This window comes from Lissotriton helveticus, chromosome 11 (assembly GCF_964261635.1).
Source record: "Lissotriton helveticus chromosome 11, aLisHel1.1, whole genome shotgun sequence".
Lineage (NCBI taxonomy): Eukaryota > Metazoa > Chordata > Amphibia > Caudata > Salamandridae > Lissotriton > Lissotriton helveticus.
Genome location: NC_136072.1, coordinates 942,447,560 through 942,471,580, shown reverse-complemented (window position 1 = coordinate 942,471,580; position 24,021 = coordinate 942,447,560). Strand labels below are relative to the sequence as shown.

Below are 24,021 nucleotides of genomic sequence, written 5' to 3'. Positions count from 1 at the left end.
AATCGGCGCAGGTGTCACACCTTAAGGCATTTGAAAGCCCGGAAGTGAATGGGATCCAGAAAAATGGCTTGGATGGAGGAGGCGAGAAGGCCAACCAGGATACCTGTCGGAGGAAGTGGAGTGTTACTGTCCTGTACACTTTGTGTTGTATCTTGGCCCTCCTCCTGGAATGTAGGCTCAGGGTTGATTCCGCAAGTTGATCATAAATTCTAGAGATTGGGATGGGACGAGGGCCGACTTCTCGCAATATATAATAAATCAGAGGGACTGGAGAAAATCCCCTGCGCTCTGTAGGTGTCTGTTCATAGGCGCATTGGTCTATGATGAGTATATTGTCCAGGAATACCGTCATGCTGATCCCAGATGCCCATAGATATTCGAGCACCCGGTTTGGGCACATTGGTGAAGCACCACAGAGCAGAAGAGAGGCCAAAGGGTAGGGAGTTGTACTCTAAGGTCTGAGCCTCTATTGAAACTGCAGAAACAGACGATGTGGGGGGAATATTGGGTTCATCAGGTATGCATCCTGCCCTGCCACTGTACTCTTCTTGAGGGTTGACCTTGACCAGGAGACTGTAATTGCTGGCAGACAGCCAAGCACTTCCTGCCACGGCACCCCAGTGAAAATCTAGGGGGGTAAAAAAGTGTTGAAATAGATGATTTTGTTTGGTCAATTGAGTTAAAATTTGCAGAGCTCCTTTATGAAAGTTTCACCAAAGCCTACCAGGCGCTACTTGCCCCGCCTCAGAAGTCGTCAAGTCTCCCAACTTAGGGTCAATCTTAATCAAAAGCGATCTGCGCCTCACTGTAAGGATGGCAATTTGCAATGCCCAGAAATATAACTGCCCGTTGGACACAATCAGAGAATACTTTGGGGAGGTAAGGGACCTACATATTTTCACATCTTCGGCCATGTCCAAGATCTCAGTTAAAGGGTCTTTTAGATCCAGCATCCTCCTTGGGGTCCTGCACATATTTGGGCTAGAACGTGGCCATCTTAGAATCGATCTCTGGCGTACCGGCGACCTTACCCTCTAGTGACGGTTGGGGATATTTCACCCATAGATGGTTGCAGACCTCCTGAGCCAAGGGCTCGCGGAGCCTACCCACAACATTGGTGGCAACTCTATCCACTGGGGTGCATAACGTAGAGCGGTGCTGCATTAGTGCCTACGGATCACACATATCGGAATCCACTCCGTCAGGGGAGTTTGTGGGTGGATCCGTCCCCAAGGGGGTGCAACGCGGTCTACAGTACTGGTCGTGGTCTGAATCTCCGTTCATTCCCACGGGGGATCCATCTGAGGGTTGGGGAGGAGGGAGAGGAATAGCAAGGAGGATTAAGGTATGGTCAAGGAAGGCCTTCTTAAGTCAGGCAAATTGTCAATATCTACACTGGGGGCCTGTGGGTGCTTGTGCAGGTGCTGAAGATTCACAGGTAGAGCAGGGGGGTGCCAAAGGCCCAGGTAGTTCTTTCCTCGAAGAGAGGGGTTGAAAGCACTGCTGTGCATATGTTAAGAGTTTCCGATCCAGAGGCACCACCACATCGGAGACCACCCTATAAATGGAGGCATCCACCACCTCGCATCAGACACTGGGGAGCAGGACACCTCCTCTTCCTCAGTGTAGGAGTAGTCATGCTGCTCCATGGTAGTCAATCAATAGAGGTAGGTAGGTCCCTAGGGAACCATGTATTTATTGGTACAGACGGCAATGTGTAGTCTGGGGGAAACCAAGGCAAAAGGAAGAGCCATGATACGTTTGTTTCCCTTTTCAGAGGCAGTAAGCCCCAAAAGGACACCAATGTGGACTTATGTATATATATTGACCAATATCACAGCCTCGGTCGGTTTCGCAAAATTCTTGGCAGCACTAATAATTGGAGACCTCTGTGGGGCAAAGGGATTCTGGGCTGTGTGGGGGCACACCCTGGGTGGATCATGCGTGATCAGAAGACGCTCGGCTGAAGTGCTGGGAATTTGCCAAAAGAGTCTTCACATCCACGCTCCAGGGAGAGAAGCGCATGCTGCAGAAAGGCAAATCACAGTGCCATATATAATCAATAACCTATGGTTAATGGCATAAAATGATGGCAACAACAATAGAAAACCCAAACACAGGACTGAGGTAACACTTATCTTTGACTGCAGCAGCAGCAAAGAAAGAAGGAGAGCATAGGTAGCCGGTGATTCATAAGAGTCAAAGCTGGATGCCGATTGGACAGTGCATGGTTTGTTCTCATTTCCCCATGAATGATGGGAAATGAATGTTTATATGTTGTTATAGAAGGCTGCTGTTTATATAAACCAAGAAAGCATGGCACCTACGGGTCATGACATAGAATCAACGTAATCCCTGCAATTGCAAACACTGCACAAACGCCATTCTAGAAGGAATTAATCCAACCAAATCAAGTGTGAAGAGCATATGCTTCCATTAAACCAGGTAAGGAAAAGCTTGGAAAATAGTCAGACTGCACTGCAAAAGAAATTTTAAAAAAACAGATCAAGTCTGAAATGACCCAACCTTGGTGCACCACAGTAATGCATCCACATAAATGTTATTTTTCTGATCTTTAATTTGATCATGAGGACCTGCCATACGTCTTTTACCTCCCTCTGTAAAATTGTGCATTTGTCAGACAACATAAACATCAGGATTGTGCCAGACTGATTCCATGCCCACCCTCAGGATATGTTGGTCTATGTCCGTACTAGCCACAGTGCACCATCTGTAGCCCTAAAGCTACAGGCAACAAATATCTGTGCAACCATAAAACATGAAAACGCCGATCCCTCAAGGAAATCTTGGTAACAGATCTAGAACATTTTCGTTCGAACTTAACACAAAGAAGTACACAAGGAATACTCAGCAAGGCTTTATAATATTTATTGAAGCGATTTGATTTTTGCATAAAATGTGCTCGTGATAATTAGTAGAATAAAACAGATTCGCGTAATTAGCATCACAAGAACAGTAAAATGAATGAACATTTACACCATTGTGCTAAGACAGTGAATAGTTGTACTCCTACCTAGTGCTCCCTAACCTAGTTTTGCCTAGGGTGGGTGATCTACAAAATCCTTGCCAGGGTAGACTAACTCTCCATTACCTGAGGGTGTCATCAGGCTCTTCACTTTGCTGTAGAGCTGGACATCCCTCATGTTGGTACCCAGGAATCAGCTGAGCTGGAATTCTGACATGAAGTGACCTCGCTGTGCCAGCTGAGAGCTCCTCTGTCTCAACACGGAAGTAGCTGTGTATTTATAATAACAAAACCGATGCGGCAATCCCTGTCAGGCCGCAATTGTTTATTCTAGTTGGATAGCAGAGTCGCCAACCGGACAACTATGACATTTGAGCAATTTATCCCTCTTACTAAACGTTCATGGCGTCGTTATAATGTAATCAAAACGAGAGCAAGGGATTTGTCCACTAACAAGTGAGACCGAGATTACTCCTATTCCCCTGGTAGGAATTCTATGGAACAAAAGAAGGAGTATCCCCAACAGAAAATTAGGCGAAATTCTCTGGAGGGTAGACCTTTTGGCATAAAGGAAAAGTGTATCCTTTTATTTAAAACCCCTCACTCACCAGCCTAGCGGTGACATGCTTCATCATCGGGGTCCACCCTGGTGGCCTAGCGTCACCAGGGTGTGCTTCGACACCTGAAATACAGTGGAGCGGGTTGTGACTGTAAGTGCAAAAAAATTAATGTTAAAAATTGTCCTGGTTTAACTCAAAAATATAACTTTTATTATAGAGCAACTGAACAATGTTAAAAAATAAGTAGTGGCGAGATGCTGGTAGGCAAGTTACGACCGGATCATCTCTATATGTGTTGGTGTGAATTGGTCGACATGTTTCTACCAATGGGCAATTGCCCGGTATTCCTCAGGATCAAAAGACAGGTAGACGGAAGGTGTGGGCCCCCTAAAAGGCGCACCCTATCCTGATCCCCTGTGGACCCGCTGGCAAATAGCTAGGGGTGTATGAGCTCAATTAAATAAGTGAGCAGGCAGGAAAAAGTTGAAAAACAAGAGACTTAATTCTGGGCTCTTAGATGCTTCATCGGGCAGGGCGTAGGCTCTTCACATGCGGGCAACATATTAGTTGGCGGGTGAAAAGGTCGGACTGCCATCGTCCTCTGCTCGGCTAGTCAAGCCGAGCAGAGGACGATGGCAGTAGGTTACACTCCGACCTTTTCACCCGCCAACTAAATAAAATTTGAGTCGTGTTTCTAAAAGGTTTCAGAAGCATAGGCCCAGAATATCCATTCAATAACTAAGGAAAACCCGGCAACCAACAGCCTGCAATATTTGTAGCATAGCTAAAGAATGATGATTTACAAAGCAAAAATAAAGAGGGTACTTTGAAACTTAGGAAATGCGATGGAGTGAGGGCACCATCTTCGGCTTCACTTAATTGGCACACATTCAATTATGAAAATGCACTCAAATACGGGAATTGGTCTTATCAACAGATTGAATTTAACACTCCACTGCCATTCCACAACCTTGCTAAATATCTACAACATTAAGCTAATTGTTGAACTGATTAACCATGATGCTGTCTGAAGTGCAAAGACATGTACAAACATTACCTACCCTAAAAATTCGAAAGTGCCTCTTGCTGTAAGTTTTGTACTTCTCGGTCTGGTTGATCACTGGCTTATCAAAACAGTAGTCACAATTTTTGTCTCGCCCAAACAAGTAGTCATTGTTCACAAAGTCTACAACAAGAAAGATCAGGTCAGACAAAATAAAATGACATGAGCACCACACAGTCAGTTCAAGTGACTGGTTAGTGTTTTTCATACAGTGCTTTCAATACTGAAGCTGTCCTACATAAAGCATAGCAGGGTCTACTGTGTTTGTTAGCTATGTCTAGGATTTTACATACAACCAAAACTAAATGTTCTAGTAGTTTGTTAGCTAATGGTGGTATTATGTGTGAGTGTGATGTATGTATGTGTCTAATTAGTACAAATATACAAATATGCCAATCTAGTGGAAGAAAATGGCTCTAAATGCAGAAAACTCTTGTTTAAAGTCAAATGGCCACTTAGAATTCCTGCATATGGTAACATGGTGTATCTGCCTGATGCCTGCAATTTTCGGTCTCAGTAAAGTGTGGTCTTGATGGGGGCTCTAAGTAGATGGTCTGGTACCTTTGAAGTTCAGATTAGCACCAGTAGTATTTGACTGAATCAAAGGCCTGGTGACTGAAAAGGTTAGTGAATCTCTTAACCCCCCTACCCACAACCAGTCACCTCCTTTTTAGGTCTCGCCTACACAGCGTGCATGCGCTACTGCTGCATAGGCAAAATTACCTATTCCTATCGCTTATGCTTTTCAGCCAAACACGTGCACGTGTTCCATTGCTTCAATGGCAACGTGTGCACGTTTGGCGATTTCCTTGCGGCAGCGCACGGCGCAAGGGAAGCACGCAGGCCCCCTCTCCCCTCTCACCCTGCTGCCGCGTGAGGCGAGAGCTTCTTCATCCTACCATACGTGTGTGTAATTTGTTTTTGTTTCTATTGAATGTTGAAACACAGTTGTTTCCATGCTGTGCTTACAGTATCAATATCACACCTTTTTATTGCCTCCTAAAGGCAGTGTTCACGTTTATGCGGAGTCAATTTAAGGTTACGTCTTCATCCTTTACAGCTGTATTTTACAAACCCCCCCCTCCGCTTCCCTTCCTCCCCCACCCCACTTAATCCTATGTTCATGTTGTGGATGCACTTTGTAATGCCCACTTAAGGCAGAGACGTAGCCAGGGTGGAGCTGTCTTGTTTACCACCGGCTGAGGATGGCAGTGCTCGCCCACATCATTTACATTCCGAAGTGCTGGCACGCAGCACACGCGGTCTGCCGCAAACCTTGGCAAAGAAGGTTTCCTACGCGCAGATTTGCTCAATCAGTGGGTGTTCGCTTTTTAGTTGGCTTTCTAAAAGTAGCGTGGAGCCATGAGTGTCGGGTGACATCAGACCCTTCTAAGAGATGTTCCTGGAGTAGAATCTCGAGGAAGAGCCATATAAGACTCCCGAGGTTGCGTGAATTCAAGGCTGCGATAGTAGTGGTCCCTTAATGCATTGCACACGCCTCACAATGACATCATGGGATTATTTCAGGAGACCGACTCAGCGCTGCAGTTTCTCTCATCTTCTGTGCGATGCACCTGCATCTTTCAACTAGATCGCTATGGCAGCAGTCCTTTTCTTGGGCCCTTTCCTCTAGGAAAAAAGAATGTTCTTTATCATCCTGTTGTCCTTTGAGGTGGCGGCCTGTGCTTTGAAAACAAATACGTTGATTTATCTTAGTTGCTTCGCAAATGTTTAATTGACGTGAACTGTCACATAAGGTGGCACTGCTCTTTCTTATTATTTAATTTAGCAGCATCGATTATCAACCTTTTTCTGTTCTCAAATTTGTATTTTTTTTCAAGATCCCATGTTGGTGCTAACTAAAAATGTTTTTTTGTGGTTGGAAAGCCAGCAATACATTCTGCGAGCTGAATGTATGCAAGAACTGAAGAATGAAAACTGTTTTATATTGGACCTTGTTTTCACAGAGCAGGGCAGATGTTTTCTCCTGGTAGCTGGCACCACCTGCGCTGAATGTTGAGCCTCAAGCCCAAAACAGCTGAACACATCACTAAATCGTTCAACCACTTTTAAAGTATTTACAGTAAACCGTACACCCGCATTTTAGGTGTACAGTAATTCATCCCTTTGGTCTTGTAGACCTTACTGCTCACACTGAGGCACATGAAACTTCCAATGGAGACCACAATTGTAAGAAATTCCCTGTAGCTTTTATGAATGGCGTGCCCGACATGGCAATGTGTTGCAGTTTTGAGGACATGCCTTAAGCCTCCTTTCCCTAGGAAAAACAACAAGCATTGGCATAGCCAATAGGTCTAGCTGTTGGGACCTTATAAGTGTTCAGTTATCCAGCATAATATCCTTGGTGCAATAACATCAACTGTTGCATGGCTAAACACTCATAAGGTCCCAAAAGCGAGACCTATTAGCTATGCCAATGCTTGTTACCTTGGGAAGCGTTTTAACTTATGTCCACCACATTCACAAGTACCTTGCTGGACTTTCTCCCCAATATTTGGTGTAGTTTCATCAAAGCGAGACACAGGCATTTAAAGAAAGAATATATATTGGAATTGCCAAGCCGCGAGGCATGACTGCACCTCTGCATTGTATATACTTGCTTAAGGTTGCCTTTCAACAAAGTGGGAATTACTAATGATACTTCAGCAGTGCTTCCAAAGAGACTTTAGTAATTCTTTTCATGCTGCCATGACCCAAGAAATTGAATCATATAAAATATTACCTTGAATACAATTCAGACTTAAAACCACTCAATAATTGCAACTTTGTATTCAATATGCAAACATATATTTATATACACACATTATATTTTAGTTAATAAAGTAAATAACGACTTTACTTCACTGAAAAATTATCTTGGAATTTAAAGAATATACAATGACAAATAAAAAAAGCATTTCAGTATTACAGCCCCTTAAAGTAAAACGCAGCCAAGTGAGGTATTATTGCAAAGCCATCATAATTGCAAGGGATTTGGGGCATGATGTATAAAAGCGTTTTTTCTATTTGGTGTCAATGGAAAATATTCGTGCTATAGTTCTTTCTACAGCAGTGTATTCTTTCTTAGTATTTACTCCCATTAAAATAGCAAATTACAGAAATAAACAGCATATGTAATCTACTTCTTTAGTCAACAAAGCACATCATGCTACCAAGGTCACTAAAGTGACTTCCATTATATTTACAGAACAACAGGCGATTTCAAACCAATGAGCTGGAGTAGCATTTAATCACAAAGTCATCTTTAAAAGAGGGTCAGTCTTCAACTCCAGGAACACTGCTCACCCAAATTACTTTTGAGAGAGAGAAAAAGGAACCACCAAATATTAGGATTGTACTACGTTTCAGCCTTAGGGCACTGGTGAAGGACTCTGCATTTAGAAAAGCCTCATTCATTCTTCAGCATCAAGCAACTTGTTCTTTGAAAACTGTTAGGGCCTCTCAGTACGGGGGAGGTATCTTGCGGGATGTGGCCCCAGGCGGGCTCTACTCGAGGGGCAGTGATGGGTATAAAGGGGACTGACTTGAGTGTTTTGGGTTCGCTAACTTTCAGAATGCCAAAAGTTTCTTCTCGAAATAACCATACCCTGCATTGTTGTAAAAGGTCAATCCGCGTTGCAATTTCCTGCAGGGAACATTTTTCACGGTAAACAATGTTTACTGTCGCTAAAGACTGATATAACTGACAGAATCAAAGAGATGGACAAAACATAATTTGCCAACACAACAATGTTTCAGCCTACCCCACTTTGTCACATCTACAAAAGATTCCATGCGCCCATAATTGTTTTCAATATAGTTCATCACAGTACTTTTAGAGACTTGAAACTAGTAAGATACCCAGAGGTGTGGTGCTAAGCAACTTTGAGACCCTCTTGAGAAATCAGTCTCAAAGATTGACAAGAATAGAACTTCCTTGTACTCACCGCCCTCCGTTATGGTGGGTGTTTCCAGGATTCCATTCTATTTCCAACTAATCTATTTCAATAATCACAGGCCCACAAAGATATAACTAATTAATATTTCAGAAGCAATAGTCACATACAATAGAAGTAATTAATGGATATTTCATAAAAAGACACCTTTATCTTTACAAATACATATAAACATAACAAGCGGAATATAATAGCCTAAAATCCATCTTTTGTTACTAATATTAACATTATATGAGTTTACTTTTCACCCCCACTAGTATCTTTAAAACCTTTTAGTCTTCTACCCAAATTTGTGTACATTTTTAGGTTGCCCCTATTTTGTAGGAATTAATTCCTTCTCTATCTTTAGTTTGTCTCATATTGGCTACCCGTTGATGAAATCTAGCTGGCTCTGGTAGCCTCCAATTTTGTAAGAGCAAAGATTTGGCTACCAAAGAGGCGATAAAAACAAATTGTTTTTGTCAAACAAGTAGCTTTGAGATGGGAATCCCAAATAAAATAGTAAATGGATTGGGATCTAGGTTTCGTTTAAGTTGTCTGATAATCTACTGGAAGATCTTTATCCAGTAGTCTGATATTTTAGGACAGGAGAAGCTAATGTGAAGCCAATCCCCTTTTTGGCGATTGCATTGCATCGAAAACAGCCTGATGACATATCAGGGAACATTTTATAAAGCTTCTCAGGGGTATAATGTAGCTGCCATTTAGAGAGGAACTGTATGCGTTTAATATTGGCTCCACGCATGGCTTTATTAGACCATCTATTGCAGTCCTTCCATAATGCAGCAACTATACGACATCCCGTAGTTCCTGTATTTTCACAAGAGCGCTTGGGACTATTTGTTCGAAAGTTGCCTCTGCAAAATGCGATACCAATTTCCTATAATTCCTTAATATATAGTGCATATGTGATAGTCTCTGCAAGTGGGCCATCCGGAAGTCTTACATTTTTTATTACACTAGATATCTGGAGCTAACCCCGACATTTCTCCTAAGCTATGTACTTTAATTTGTTCCCACTACTTCATCTCTCCCTGTTTAAAAAGATCCTTTATCTGATAAACACCTCTCTTTTCCCAACTTTTGAGTGTCGTTGAATCTACCAACCATCCTACATCTCTACAGTGTTTTAACAGTTTCTGAATGGCTTGATGTAAATCGAAATTCCTTCTTTGATTGAGTGAGTCTGTCTAAAATTATGCACGGAGACTTATATCTGCAGCGCTCGAGTAGCCTGGGGATTTTAATAAAGGATTTGAGATGTAAACATTTTTCTAATAGCATTCGGTGAAGGTAGAAATTAAAGCCATGATCCTGCGACGCTGCTGCTTGTCCACACCAATCAAAAAAGGCGGCTTGAAAGTATTTCTAAATATGGGGGAGCCCAAGTCCACCTTCTTCCATACTCAGGTGTAGCGTATTTAATTGAGTACATGGTTGCTGCTCTGACTCAATAAACCGTCGAAACATTTGGTCGAGTTCTAGAAAATAGTTTTGTGGGATTCCACAGACTACCTTTGAAAAGATAAATAGCGGGCGTACCATCATTTTTATCAATGCAATTCTTCCAATTATGAAAAGAGGTAGAGTTTGCCAATTATTTAAAAAGTTTCTAACTTTGAGGGTGGCAATATAATTCAGTGGAAAAAGTTGTGCACAGTCATGCGAAACCCAAATGCCTAAATGTCAAATGGAATTGTCCTCTGCTGCCTGGATCCGAAGGTCCGGGGGTAAAACCTGATCATGACAATAAAATAAAATTTCCAATTTATTATCGTTGATTTTATACCCTCCCAAATTGGAAAATGTTCTAATTGTGTAAAAAGTTTAATATTTGCCAAGTCGGCTTCTAAATAGAGAATAAGATCATCAGCAAATAATTTAAGTTTGGACGCCCCTGTAATTGGCGGTTTAATTAAGGGATTTTTGTGAATTTAGGAGGCTAATGCCTCCATGTACAGCACACACAGAACAGGAGAGATTGGACAGCCCTGTCAAGTGTCTCCCTGGATCCTTACTATGCCTGCGGCTTGTGTATTAATTAATATTTTTGCCTCAGCTTTCTCATATATATTCCATAACATCTCGACTAGGCTTACAGGAAATCAAAACGTATTTAAAATGGCAAACAAGATATTCCAACTCACCATGTGGAGAAGTGTGGCTCAGTGGTGAGAGGCGGCAGACCCGGAAGCTGAGATCAGCCGTGGACCAGGGTTCGATTCCCCGCCTCGGTGGGTCTTGGGCTCAAAAATTCCACGGACTCGACAATTCTCGCTCCGGTGCCTACTCGACTCACGGGGTCACACTCTGCGACTCTGGGCAATAGCTTGCTTAATCTCCACTACGGCCCCTCGCGGCGGGATGCCTGGCTTTCACCTTGTGAATACCTTGGCGGGGTATCTCACAGGGGAATACCAGGACGGGTTCCCTAAGCAAGCGCCTTGAGACCCCTGGGTGAATCGTGCGCTATATAAATCGAAATACATTTACATTTACATGTCAAAAGCTTTTTCCGCGTCAATCATAATGACTGCCGCTTTGGTATCACTGTTGGCAAAGAAGTCGATTACCTGGATTTAAAAATGTGTGTTATTAGTGAAGTGTCTCTCAGGCTAAAAACCACATTGGTCCTCTTGGACCAAACTTTGCGCTATTAAAGTAATTCTCTTCGCCATTATTTTCGTAAAAAAATTGTAATCATTATTCAATGGACTAATTGGTCGGTATGATCCATGATTATCGTGTAGCTTACAACTTTGTTCAGACTGAAATATGGAGACTCCGGGAGTGTGTCTTAGCTTTATGTATATACTGAAACAACAGGAAGCTGTACATGCAGGAATCCTCTGAGGAGGATATGTGCGTGTTGTGCTCTTGCACCTATTCAGGACTGGACGGCTAACTGATTGATTGCATTTCTATTGCAAACACTACCTAGACTTGGCATTTATGTGTTTTGTATTTCTAAAGCGTGAAACTAGCCGAAGGTAGCAGAGCACTGTACAGTGTCAGAGACAAGCAAAGTCAGCGAGTGATAGGCGAGGTAGCCGGTTTGTGGACTGAAACAGTGTGATGAAGTGTTCTTTAAAGAGGCGCATTATCAACTTTTTTCCTAGATTGAAGCAGTATTATTGTGGTCCTTCGTTTATGGGCATGATATAAAAGATGCTGGGTGTATAGATGGAAAGAAGGTCTGCTGTCTTGTGTTTTCTTTTTCACACATTATTCTGCAATCTGAGAGTCCTGGTTGCAGATGTACCCAGAACAGAGATGATAAGCGGGTCTCCTCGATAAGTAGGAGGGGCTGGTTATGAAGGCTTTGTAAATGGTGCAATTCATTCTGAAGATGAAACAGGTTGATTAGAGGAGTCAATGGAGTTCCATCAGAAAGGGGGTGATGAGATATCATTTCCTCTGACATAGATAGGATGTCCTGCTGCATCTCAGGGGTGCCACTTGTGTTAAGGTTGCCGCTTGTGTTAGGGGGATTACAGATGTGTCAGTGGTGCTGTCTGAAAGGTCATGAAGCTGGGGTTCTCAGGATTCAGATGCAACAGAATATGGGCCTGAACAGCAGGTATAACAATGCTTTTTGGAAGGAATGATTTTGCTTTCCTTAAACGAGAGATCTGGTACCAATCCTTCTTTAATTTTGGCAATCTGCTCCTTGAGTGTGAGTTTGGTGTCCAGGGTAAATCTAAGTGACTTCTCATTCTGTGTAAGTTGTGAACTTAAAGCTGTTAAGGAAAGTAGGTTTCTTGTTGCTGATTTTATAAACTTGCAAAAGACAATCCTTCATTCAGATTCGCCTGAAACCAGAGAGTGTGGCTGATATCCTCACTTCCATGGTAACGCATTTCCGGTCATCAGTGCAAAATCTCAGAAGGAGTTGTTTCCTTGGCAAGATATATACGATAATAAGGGACTGTAATTCAGGCTTTGTCCTTGCTTCAGATTACACTGGCAGGGATATCAGTCAAAATTGAGAGTAGAAACAGGCTGTAGACAGACGACTGATATATTTAAAGGCAGTTTTTTAAACAAAATGTAATGAGAGCACTCCGCGTAAGTAGCATGGTCTTGCTTGTTGAGGCCTGAAACAGCGCTAACCAAGGCATTCTCAGCTCTCTGACGTTGCTTATTTAGATAGGCTGGGAGATCTGTATAGAGTGTTCTAAATATTCTGCCAAGAGTTAATTAAGAGACGACCCCAAATGTTCAGGCTTTTTAAAGGACAAAACTGGCAGGATGGGTTATACTTACTTTAGATGGAAGTAGCAGAATCTCATAACACTGCCTGCAAGATGGAGTTTGTGCCAATTACTTCCCAGGTCCGCCCCACGCAGGACAAGTCCAGGTGTCAGTTCCTTCCTGCAGATGTGAAAGGCTGAAAATGAATTCTCCTATAAAGATGCAGGCAGGTATTTTAGATGAGCAGGCCAGACGGGGAAACCTTGGAGTCTGTATGACAATAGGCACGCCTCTCCTCCATATACCTAAGGAGCACTATTAAGTGCCTTAATATATACCCATTTATGGACACCAAGTAGGTGGTTTAGGTGTGCTTGACGTATGTATGGTAAATTCAGTTGTCACGTCAGCATTATGGAATAGGTTTAGATTGTCGGTCCTGGCAAAAGTCACAAGCATTTGGGAACATAAGTGGCAGAAACAAGTTGACCCTAAGTGGAAGAAGGAGTCATTAGAGCCCCAGTACTTCCTAACTTTTTCTGTATTCATCATACCAGCTGGCGCACAAATTAAAACGCTAGTGTTACCAGGCACGTATTCTTAGAGAATAATCCTGCCCCCACTCACTACCCTATTCCTTTTTCAACAAAGTGTTCCCATGCATCTAATTGGTTGTAGCACACCCTGTTCAGCATTGGAATAGCAAGGAACTCTGTGATGAAGTATGCCGCCAAGTGGGACCCCTGGAGGGTGAGACTTCTTCAAAGCAAAAGGATTCTACGTCAGGACTGAAAGCGAGGATAACATCGTACTTTCTACGCTTTATTAAACAGCAGCAATATAATACCACAACTAAGACTTTGTTTCCCAGAAGCTCCTGGGAGAAAGTCAACAGTTCAACATAAAGTTAATGTCCAATTAACGACATCAGGGACTCCTTAATAGTCCTTCAACCCTGTTGCTGTACCTCTTTCTTTGCAACTTCAGCAGCTGAATTAGGCGCCTCCAGCATCCTGACCATTTTTCTACTGCGTTTTCCATTGCATTACTTTTTTTTAATGATTACTGTATGCTATTTCATTGATTTTCTTTCAAAGCGCTGTGGGAACACTTGTCGCTCCTCCGCGGCACCTGCAAAAGCTTATGAGCACCTCAGCGCCTGGGGGCGTGCAGTGTGGTCTTCCAATCTCTTGTGGGCACCACATGTCGGAGGTGTATTGTGTGTCTCGCTCTTCGGTTGGCGGTGCTTTTCAGGCGTTTTGCCAGTGTCAGCGCAGCACGCCAGGTACTGTGAGTGTTTCTCTCGTTCCATTGCCTGGAGCCTTGAAGTCCCATTTGGTTTGGAGCAGACCTTAGATTTACAGAGCATATAAAAAGACTCTCAGGCATCTGCTTCAGGACCCTCAAATCCTTAGGCAGATTCCTCCCTCTGCTCCCGCAACCGGCCAAGGAGATGGTTGCCCGAGCACTCATCCTGTCCCGCCTGGACTATGCCAATGCACTCTTCCTTGGCATTCCGACATACTTGGTCAACAAGCTACAACTTATTCAGAACGCGGCGGCGAGACTCCTTCTAGGCGTCTCTAAACGGACCAGTATAAGAGCACAAATGTGCACACTCCACTGGCTGCCGGTGATCCAGAGGGTACAATTTAAGGCTCTGGTCCTAACACACAGAGCTTTACACGACTCCGGCCCCTCCTACATCAAGAAGAGAGTGGCCTTCTACATTCCCCGACGCTCTCTTAGGTCTGCTGCACAACGACTGATGGCAATCCCCTATTTCTGTCGAGCTAGGATGGGCGGCCAGTCTCTTTCGGTTAAAGCAGCCATCCCTTGGAATGCCCTCTCGATAGCGCTGCGCCACACTCAGGACCTAAGATGTTTTTCAAAATTACTCAAAACCCACCTTTTTAAACAGACCTACTAATTCACTCTCTCTCGCCATTTGTTCAAGACTGCTTCGCGCCAGGATACTCAAGAGTAGTTGTGCGCGTTACAAATCACAACATAACATAACCTATCATAACATTTGGGGGTCCGTGCACTTTGTTGAGCACGGAGCACTCATTATATACATTTCGTGGTGCTCAGTGCACAAGCACACTGGTCTAGGCATAACGTTTTTTGCCCCTCAAACCATGTGGGTGATAGTGGTGTCCTGCAGGCTTGGCCTGTTATCGGACCTCTGAGTCATAAATACTTATACCGTCTCTCTCAGCCTGGTAACACCAGAACCTTACAATTCACACATTGGGCAGCCACAGTAAGATGTGCCAGCATGAGTGATGTTGAGGAGACGTATACAGAGGAGGATTGCATTACCTACGTCCCCCGTGTTGAGCATTTTTATGAGGATATGGATGCATCCATATTAAAAGCAGTTACGTAGGTAGTCCGAAAGTTCAACAGCATGCAGAACGCGGTTTCAAACTCCTCCCTGAGAAAGAAGATTCCTTTGGGCTCATGCTGCCACTACATTCAGAGGATGCAGCTTGCGGCGTGACCTAAACGCAAAAGGGAATCTACCCTAGGCGTCGATATTGATACTTTTGATAGTTTAAAGAGGGCCTTTTTGGACCATTCTCAACCCTTAGATACAGATACCATTATGCCTGCGCCTTCAGAGCCACAATCCCCCGGGACTAACCCCCGGCTCAGCCTGCTCCATCTACACCGAATCCTGGCTCTCCTTCAGGCTCAGATCAGGAGCCTGACATGGGGTCCTGCCCCCAGTACCCCTCTGACATTTTAAACCCCAAACTCCTTGTGCACCCAGCCTCCTCGGAGTGGCCCCCGACAGAGAAGGTGGCATCTTAGGTCGCAAGCTGGCTACACAAACCATTAGACAAAAAGGTCCGTACCTGCCTTTGGGCAAAATGTCCCACGCCTCACCCGGGGCAACAAGCTGCCACTAACCTCAGACATAGAAAAACGCATGGCTACCTTTCTTTCAGACTTGCCAGCTGTTAGACTTACCTGGCCCTCTAACCCGCATCCTGGACATGACAGACGACAAAGGCGTCTGGGACCCTGATTTCGCCTGACGTGCTGTCTGGGTCAAAGGCCCATTATATTGTTGGGGAATGTGAATTGCGTAATCTCCATTGAGAGGCACCGTTCTCTTATAAAAGCTGATCCCAGGTTATGGGACCTTGCTATGTCAGAAGCTGGCGCCACTGCAAAGGAGAGTTTGTTTGGTGGCCCTTTCATCCCCGGCAAGTGTGTGGCAATGTTTAACTCATTAGGCTAAGCCCAAGCATCCATCAAATGCATCTTCACACCCCAGATTATCACCAGGGCTGGCCAAAGCAGGGGATGCTCACAACCTTCAGCCCCTGGCAGAGTCTACTCCAGAATGCAAGTGCAGTACCGGGATACATCAACGTTTGGCAACTTATAACCCACCAGAAGTTACCCCTGACACGGTGTTCCAGAGGCAGCCACAGAGGCTGTGGCAATCAAGGTTTCCATCAAGGTGAGTGTTCAGCTCTTCCAGCACCAGTGTCTGGGTGGCAGGCTTCTGGGGTTTCGCCATTACCTCAGATGCTTAGGTACCACACACCATACAAGGTTGCCATATAGAACTCTATAGTTCACCTATCCAACGCAGTTCCCTATCCTGCTGGATTTTTTGCTTGCCTCCGCCGGCCTGGGGTATGCAGAGGTGAAGGACTTATTCCGCTAGTTAGCAATTGTTCAAATGTTTCCTCACCCACCACATTTCATCAGCAACCTCTTTGTGGTGGACTAGAGGGACAGCGGTCAACACCCAGTAATCAACTTGAGGGAATTCAACGAGTGGCTGGTTTACTGCCACTTTAAGATGGAGGGCGTTCACCTCCTGAGGGATCTCCTTTAGCTCAACAATTGGATGTTGCGCCTAGACCACAAGTACACCTAACTGATGGTTCCAAGCTTTCTCGCTTCCTCCAATTCTAAAGACGGGAAAAGACTTTCTAGTTCACCACTCTGCGCTATGGTACTTCACGAAGGTGATGTGTCCGCTGGTAGAATTTCTCAGAGCTCTGGGCGTTTGCCTTATCGTCTATCTAAACAACATTCTCCTTTAGCACCAGTGTCCAAGGAACCTTTTGTTATACCTGGATTCCTACAAGTGCATCTCCTCCTTAGCTGCTCAGCCAGAATGATTGTGATGACGGAGTGGAATTTTAGAATGCCTGAGTGGAACGTGAGTGTGCCTGCTTCTGTGTGGAGAATGACAGTTGAAGAGAGTGGGCTGAGCAGCAACCATGCAGCTCCTGGTGGGACTTCTACAATACTTTCACAAGATCTTCTTAAGACTTCTATGAAACCTGTAACAGCTACAATAAACCCTCTACATGAAATATACCTCCTGACTACCTTTGGTCTTTCTGTGGAATTTACTTTACAACATTTTGGCGACGATCTGGTGAAAAACCCGTTTGCTGGCTTCTTGAGGTAAAATATTTGAATTTAATAAGAGACTCTTTATATTGGAAACTAATTTAAGAAAGGAAACTTGGAACAAGGAGAAGAACGACCGTCTAGCCCCACCAGTGTCCTCCACCATCTGGACAGTCTGCCCCGGGCGCTTCACGCTCCTTATATTTATTTACTTAAAAGAAAATGTGAAGAAAATAGCAGTGTGTTTCAGTGGTTGACAGCTACCATAAATGTGGTTGTGTTGCTTGAAGGCAACCTGTCATCTATTCACACTGAATCGTTCTGCCTTCCAACAAGCAGAAGAAGAAATCCTTTATCTATATTTAAATAGTGAATTACAGTGTCTGATAGCGTGAGGAACAAGCGCCATCTAGTGAGGCTTCCCGTGTACTTCATCTGGCTTTATACAAAGGTTTGATTCCTCATTCCTCTGAACACTTTTGTGATCTGTCCGTGGTGAGGTGTTCTTGCAGAGCCTCAGACTACAAGCTCAGCGACAAGCAGTTTGGTAAGTCACTGCCATTTACTACAGGTCAGACTGTTTCAATTCATACTTGGTTGCGTTTAATATAAAGATAGGCTCATTCTCAGCGCTGTGGGAGTATTTTGCAGTTACAGGAGTTATTCATGCGACATTTAAATTGACCACGAGGCACATTCTTACCTCGAGCCTCCGTCGTATGAACTTTAAATCTGCCACCTCTTCCTGTGCTCCTGGCGTCAAATGAGTCTCTGCGCAATCCACCTCTGGAGTTCCAGCGCTCCTATGACGTTTAGCGAGGCTGCAAGAGCACGCACCTGCCGTGAGCCACCCGACTCTGATGTTTCTTACGTGCCGCCATCTTGGATATCAAAGGTTTCCCTTCACACCGCTGCCTGCGGAAGCTGCCGGAAATGCCTACGGCGAAGATTGTTTGACAAAACTGCGGCGAAGTTTGGATGACACAACTTTTGCAATGCTTGATTGAGGTTTACTGCACTTAATTGGTAACCCGTATTTTAGTGATGAACATGTGTACTGTTGCATTGTTCTCACCTAGATTCACCGAGATACTAGGACATTTGGGGATTTCTCTGCTGAACTGTAACATTTTGTACTCCGTTTCATTGACTACAATCTGCTCTAACAGGAACTCAGTGTCATTATCTACAGCCTTGATTGACCGGGATTCCGGCTCGAAGAACTCAAGGCAACTAGAAGAAGGTACAAAAATCACATCAACAACGAAAAAACTAACTTCTTCTGCAATGAGCTTGACAAGGCAAAGAACAGACCTAGAGAACTCTTTGACATCATCAAAAAACAAACATCCAAACCATCCATTGCCCTTACCCAACCTTCCAAAGCTCTGTGTGACAACTTCGTCACGTTTTTCAATGAAAAAACGGCCAAGATCGAACTATCTCTTGACGTCAGCCCTCACACGACCGTCAACATTGACCCAACAGCAACTGAAACCACCTCTACGAGCCCCGCCTCGATCACCTGGTCCTCCTTCGACCTCGTTCACGAAGCCGAGATACTCAACCTTATCTCATCCTCCAAACCCTCTTCCCACAACCTCGACCCCATCCCCGCTCAAATGGCCAAAGACCTCAAATTCACCCTTGCGCCTTTCTGGTGTGAAATCATCAACAGATCCCTAATACCTGGCACCATCCAGGACTGCCTCAAAGTCGTCCAGGTTACCCCCCCCTTCTGAAGAAACAAGGTTTAGACTCCAACGACCTAAACAACTTCAGACCAGTCTCAATTCTGCCCTTCCTAGCGAAATTCCTAGAAAAATGTGTATTAAACCAACTTAACAACCAACTCGACAACATCAATCTCCTTGACCACAACCAATCAGGCTTCAGAAAAGGCTACAGTACCGAAACCGCAATCCTGAACATCGTTGATGACATTCGCAACTCCCTCGATGCGGATCATTGTTGCCTACTCATCCTCCTAGACCTGTCAGCGGCCTTTGACACGGTTGACCACAAGCTACTCATCAAGGCCCTCAAGGAACGAGAAGGTGCAAACGATGTGGTCCTGAAATGGTTCGACTCCTTCTTTCAGAACTGCTTCCAAAGAGTCAAAATAAAATCCTTCATTTCCGACCCTCTCCCCGTGACCAGAGGGGTCCCCCAAGGATCCGTTCTCTCCCCTCAACTGTTCAACATATATATGGTACCCCTCACCATCATACTGAAGAAAGCCAACATCCCCGTCCACCTCTACGCAGACGACACACAGATCTACATAGAAACAACCTCCTTTAACGACATTCTAAGGCTCAACAACACTCTCATAGAAATCCAAGACTGGCTAGGGACGAATCACCTCAAACTCAACCAAGGAAAGACCGAGATCCTACTCATCTCCAACAAAGACGACAACCCCCAAATCACCGAATGGGTGAAAGCGATTGACGCTCTCAAAGGAAATCTCACCCTGACCAACTCAATAAAATCACTCGGAATCACTCTTGACCACAAACTGTCAATGACGAACCACATTAAGAATTCCGGAAAGAGTGCCTTCTTCAGTCTGAAGCTCCTAAACAAAATCAAACCACACATCCCCCAGAGGGATCTCCAACAAGCCACACAAGCACTGGTGCTATCCAGACTGGACTATGGGATCGCAACCCTATCCGGCACAGCCCTATCCCACCTTGCGCCACTGAAAACCACTCTCAATGCAGCCGCCAGAATGGTCTCTGGTGCAAAACAATTCGACCACATATCGCCCGCACTCAAGGATTTAAAATGGCTCCCAGTGGAAATGCGCGCCAACTTCAGAACGGCCTGTCTCGCGCACAAAGCTTTGCACACAGGGAAACCGGAATACTTAGCCTCCAAGCTCAAGAAAGCGGGTCAATCCAGAAACCTCAGAAGCTCAAACTCACTTCTGCTCATCCCCCTGAAAACACGGAAACAAAAAACCGCAAACCACTCTTTTGCTGGCAACGCCCCAAAAATCTGGAACTCCATCCCAGTGGACATCAGAACCAACCCCTCCTTCCCAGATTTCAAGAGCCGCCTAAAAATCCTCTACCTCAATCGCGCATTCCCGAACTCTACGTCAGCAGCTCACCCTGCTACCCTGACTACCTCAAAGACACTACCTCAATCCCGCCCGCACGCGCCAAAGAAGTTTGTTAACCCCTGATCTTGTATGAACCTTTTTGTGCTGTACTACTCCTCACCTGTTCCCTCCAGATCGATTATTAAGCGCTCCGATACCCTCGGGTCTGGCGAGCGCTATAGAAAACTCCAAAAATAAAATAAAAATAAATAATGTCTTCGTCATGCTATTATGCCAATTTGTGACTATTTCGTTTTCTCTTTCTTTATTCACAGCCTGCATTACCGAGATGCGACCATCTTTACCTTGCTTTATTCCATTTGTAATTGGTTGTATGTTATTTCACTTATGACAATGTGAACCAGATCCTGTGTTTCATCGGCGTTTTTGTTTTTTTATTTGATCACATACATTGCCATTTGTAACTGTTTGAGAATAACCATTTAATAGGCTTGTAATGATTTATTTGCTACAATTTAAACATGCCTGTGATGTGTTTAGCAGTTGCTGTGTATGAGGAAGTGTACAACAGCCTTTATTTTAAGTCATTGTTACTTAAGTGGTATGTATTTAATGAGAGCTTCATATGTTTTTGATTGAGTTGATCTTTTCAGTGCATTCTTTATTTCAAGTGACAGGTTATATACACTGTGCTTTACATGATTCTGTAATTGGGAGTTTTACTGTGCTTTACATGATTCTGTAATTGGGTGTTTTGCTTAAGTGGCAGGTTTTAGATTTGGCCGATCTAGACATTTATTTGGCACTAGGTTTGATATTTTCCTGTAGGGTAGTTGGGTATAGGAGGTGGCCTCCATACATTTGTTCAATTCTTCACAGTGTCGGTGTTGCGCACACCTTTTCACTGTTTCAACCCTACACAGTTATTTTTTTGCTGTGCGTAACATTAGTGTTACACTTGCTTCACCCTTTACGTGTGTTCATTCAGCAGTGTGAGTTGTTCTTATCTTCTTCTTTCGGGTGTGTTCCCACATCAGTTTGTAATGCGCAATGGGTTATTTACCTACATTTTTGTGCCTTTGTGCGATGGGTTTTGTACCTATACTAGTGTGCCTTTGAGCCTCTATGCAATGAGTTATTTACCCTATACTGTTGTGCCTTTGTGCTTGTGCCTTTGTGCGATGGGTTATGTACCTTATACTTTTGTGCCTTAGTGCAAAGGGTTGTCTACCCTATATAGTTAATGAGGTGTGCACAAGAGAGTGACTGGATATTTTCATCTACCTTTTGTCCTTCACTCTCTCTGTCTTGCATTATTTCCTCTATGGTGTGGCGTGTAGAAACATAGTTGGGTGTTGTACCTTATGGTGTTTCATTTTCTCAGCCTTGAGTTACGCTACTGCCTTGCACTTTTTACTGACATTAAATTTTCTGTTTCTACTCCGTTTCGCTTCTTCCTTTACTCTTATGATGCAATACTAGAATGTGTTCCAAGCAACGTTTTACATGCAATGTTTCAATTATTGCTATTAATTGGGTTTTTTTTTCCAAGGGGATGTGCTATCTTGTGAATGTTTGCACTGTTTCTTCCTCCCTCCATTCTAGTCAGTCAGTATAGCTTTATTCGATTTTGGTTCAAAAATCATAAAAGCGTACAGTTTAAATCAGTTATAAATAAAAACATACATACAATAACACATAATATCTACAAGTTAAAAACTTGCCCAGCCTGTGGGGATAAATATCTTAGTTAAAACGTACTTTTCACAGGTTAAGATTAAGTCACACAGTAATTAATAGGGGTTCCAGTACTTAGGACTATAAAACAATGATTCCTGTCGGGTATAAGTGGGAAAACTACGGCCGCTCGATGCATGGAGTCCTCTGCCCATTAGCATGTTGCGCCCTACCTTTAGACTAGATGAGGGGATGCACGGCATTCTAGGGTAAAAATCATGCAAATACCAAACGGAGATTGGCCCGTTTCCCACTTGGGGTGCACAGGTACGCAGGTACGGGACAATGTGTCTCTGCCTAAATCTAACGAGTACTAGGTCACCAGCGATATCTTTTTTGAGGGAACCCAGCCAACCCACCCTTCTAACGCTCATTATTGTACCCTCGAGGTTAGGTGGCAGGGGTCTATTATTTGTCAGCCAAAATGTAACCTTCTTCAGCAGGTCATGTTGTCTCTCGGTTTTCCCAGGTGTAAGTACTGGTACTCCAGCTAGGACACACACACAAAAGGAGCTGCCTCCGGTGGGAGTTGGATAGGAGTAGCTTTATTATACTGTGCTCTAGAAGCAGCAAGCTGCGGCAAAACAGATGTAAGAGAGGTTTTGCGAGCTATTGGGGCTTGGTGCGTTAGAGACTATTGGTTGAGTTGAAACCCTTTTGTCTTGCCTGATTGGCTTGGGGTCTTTGGGAGTAGAAGGTGGATGGGAACAATTGGGTGTTACAAAACTTTTATTAGCTAGCAAGTTAGACTTGATATTTTCCTCCATTCCCGTCAGCCTGTCCCCTAGTGTGTTAATTTTTTCTATCAGTGGTGATATAATAGAGCTGACCAGTTGTTCAATAAGGGATAATAGATCCGGCTATATAGGAGATGCTAGAGCGACTAATTTCTCGACTGCCTCAGCAGTCGTGGAAGAATTGCTAACTGGAGCTGTGGGACTTAAACACAATTTTTGGAGTTTTGATTGGTTCCCAGTGTTATTAACCCCATTACGTTTCCTTTTAGCAGATGAGAACTGGGAAAATGCAATCCTTTGGGTGTTTTCAATATTGGCTTTTTTGGATGATGGAAGGGGTTGCAAGGGACTATCGGTATCGGGAAATACACAGAAGCTTTCGGCAGGAGGCGGTGATTCCACTAAAACATGTGTAGTTTTACACAGGGTGTTTAGCTCATCTAACCACGAGAAAGCTTGGTTTGTGTCTACTGTTTGTAAGGGCAATTGCTTAGTCCGTCTATTATGTGTGGGCTGGGGAGATATGCAGTTATCGACTTCTCTAGCAATGGACAATGTTGTACTATTTATATTATCCCCCTTGGGAGTCATGATGTGGTTTGGGTGTAACAAAGTATTTATCAACAAATCATAAAGGTCGGAACAGAGTGTGTCCTTGGAGAAAGGCAAAGTCAATAGGAGGAAAGCCAAAAAGAAGCAAGTGTCTGTCTTTACCTACTCTTAACAAAGAGTCAAGAGGGATAGCCCCGTCCCGTCCTCCTCGGGCCACAGAGGGCCCGCCCTTTGCCCGGGCTTAGCCCGGCGCACGCGTCCTCGCGGGACGAAGGAGCAGGCGAGTCTTTAAGCGCCTCCTGGCGCGTGGAAAATGCGCGATGTGCCCCTGTGGCTCCTGGGGCTTGCAGTCTGGCAAAGTGGCGCTGGACCGGCGGAGCGAAGCCCGGCCAGTCGTTGAGGGCGGGGGGCGGAGCTAAGCCCGGCCACGAGGGAAGGAAACACCAACACGAACACCAAAGGACTCCGCAGCAGGCGAGTCTTTAAGCGCCTCCTGGCGCGTGGGAAATGCGCGATGTGCCCCTGTGGCTTGCAGTCTGGCAAAGTGGCGCTGGACCGGCGGAGTGAAGCCCGGCCGGTTGTTGAGGGCGGGGGGCGGAGCTAAGCCCGGCCGCGAGGGAAGGAAACACCAACACGAACTCCATTCTAGTCACTTTTCTATACTTATTCATTTCTTTCTTCCCTGTCACTGTACTTTCATTCTTCTTTTGACATTTATTGCATACAATGTTGTAAGCATAATCATTTTTACGTTCTTGTTGCAATGTTGCAAAT

At 44.4% G+C, this 24,021-nt stretch overlaps 1 protein-coding gene across 4 annotated transcripts in view; it reads right to left on the bottom strand.

Annotated features, from left to right (window-relative positions):
* Positions 1-24,021, bottom strand: part of CHEK2 (checkpoint kinase 2) — a 260,226-nt gene that overhangs the window by 169,635 nt on the left and 66,570 nt on the right. For 2 of the 4 annotated variants that reach the window (XM_078667290.1, XM_078667289.1), the window contains exon 5: positions 4,608-4,732. The exons of the other annotated variants lie outside the window; for them this stretch is intronic. In XM_078667290.1, coding sequence (XP_078523416.1) covers positions 4,608-4,732 — 125 coding nt within the window. The remainder of the gene's footprint in view (positions 1-4,607; positions 4,733-24,021) is intronic. 4 annotated transcript variants of the gene reach the window in all.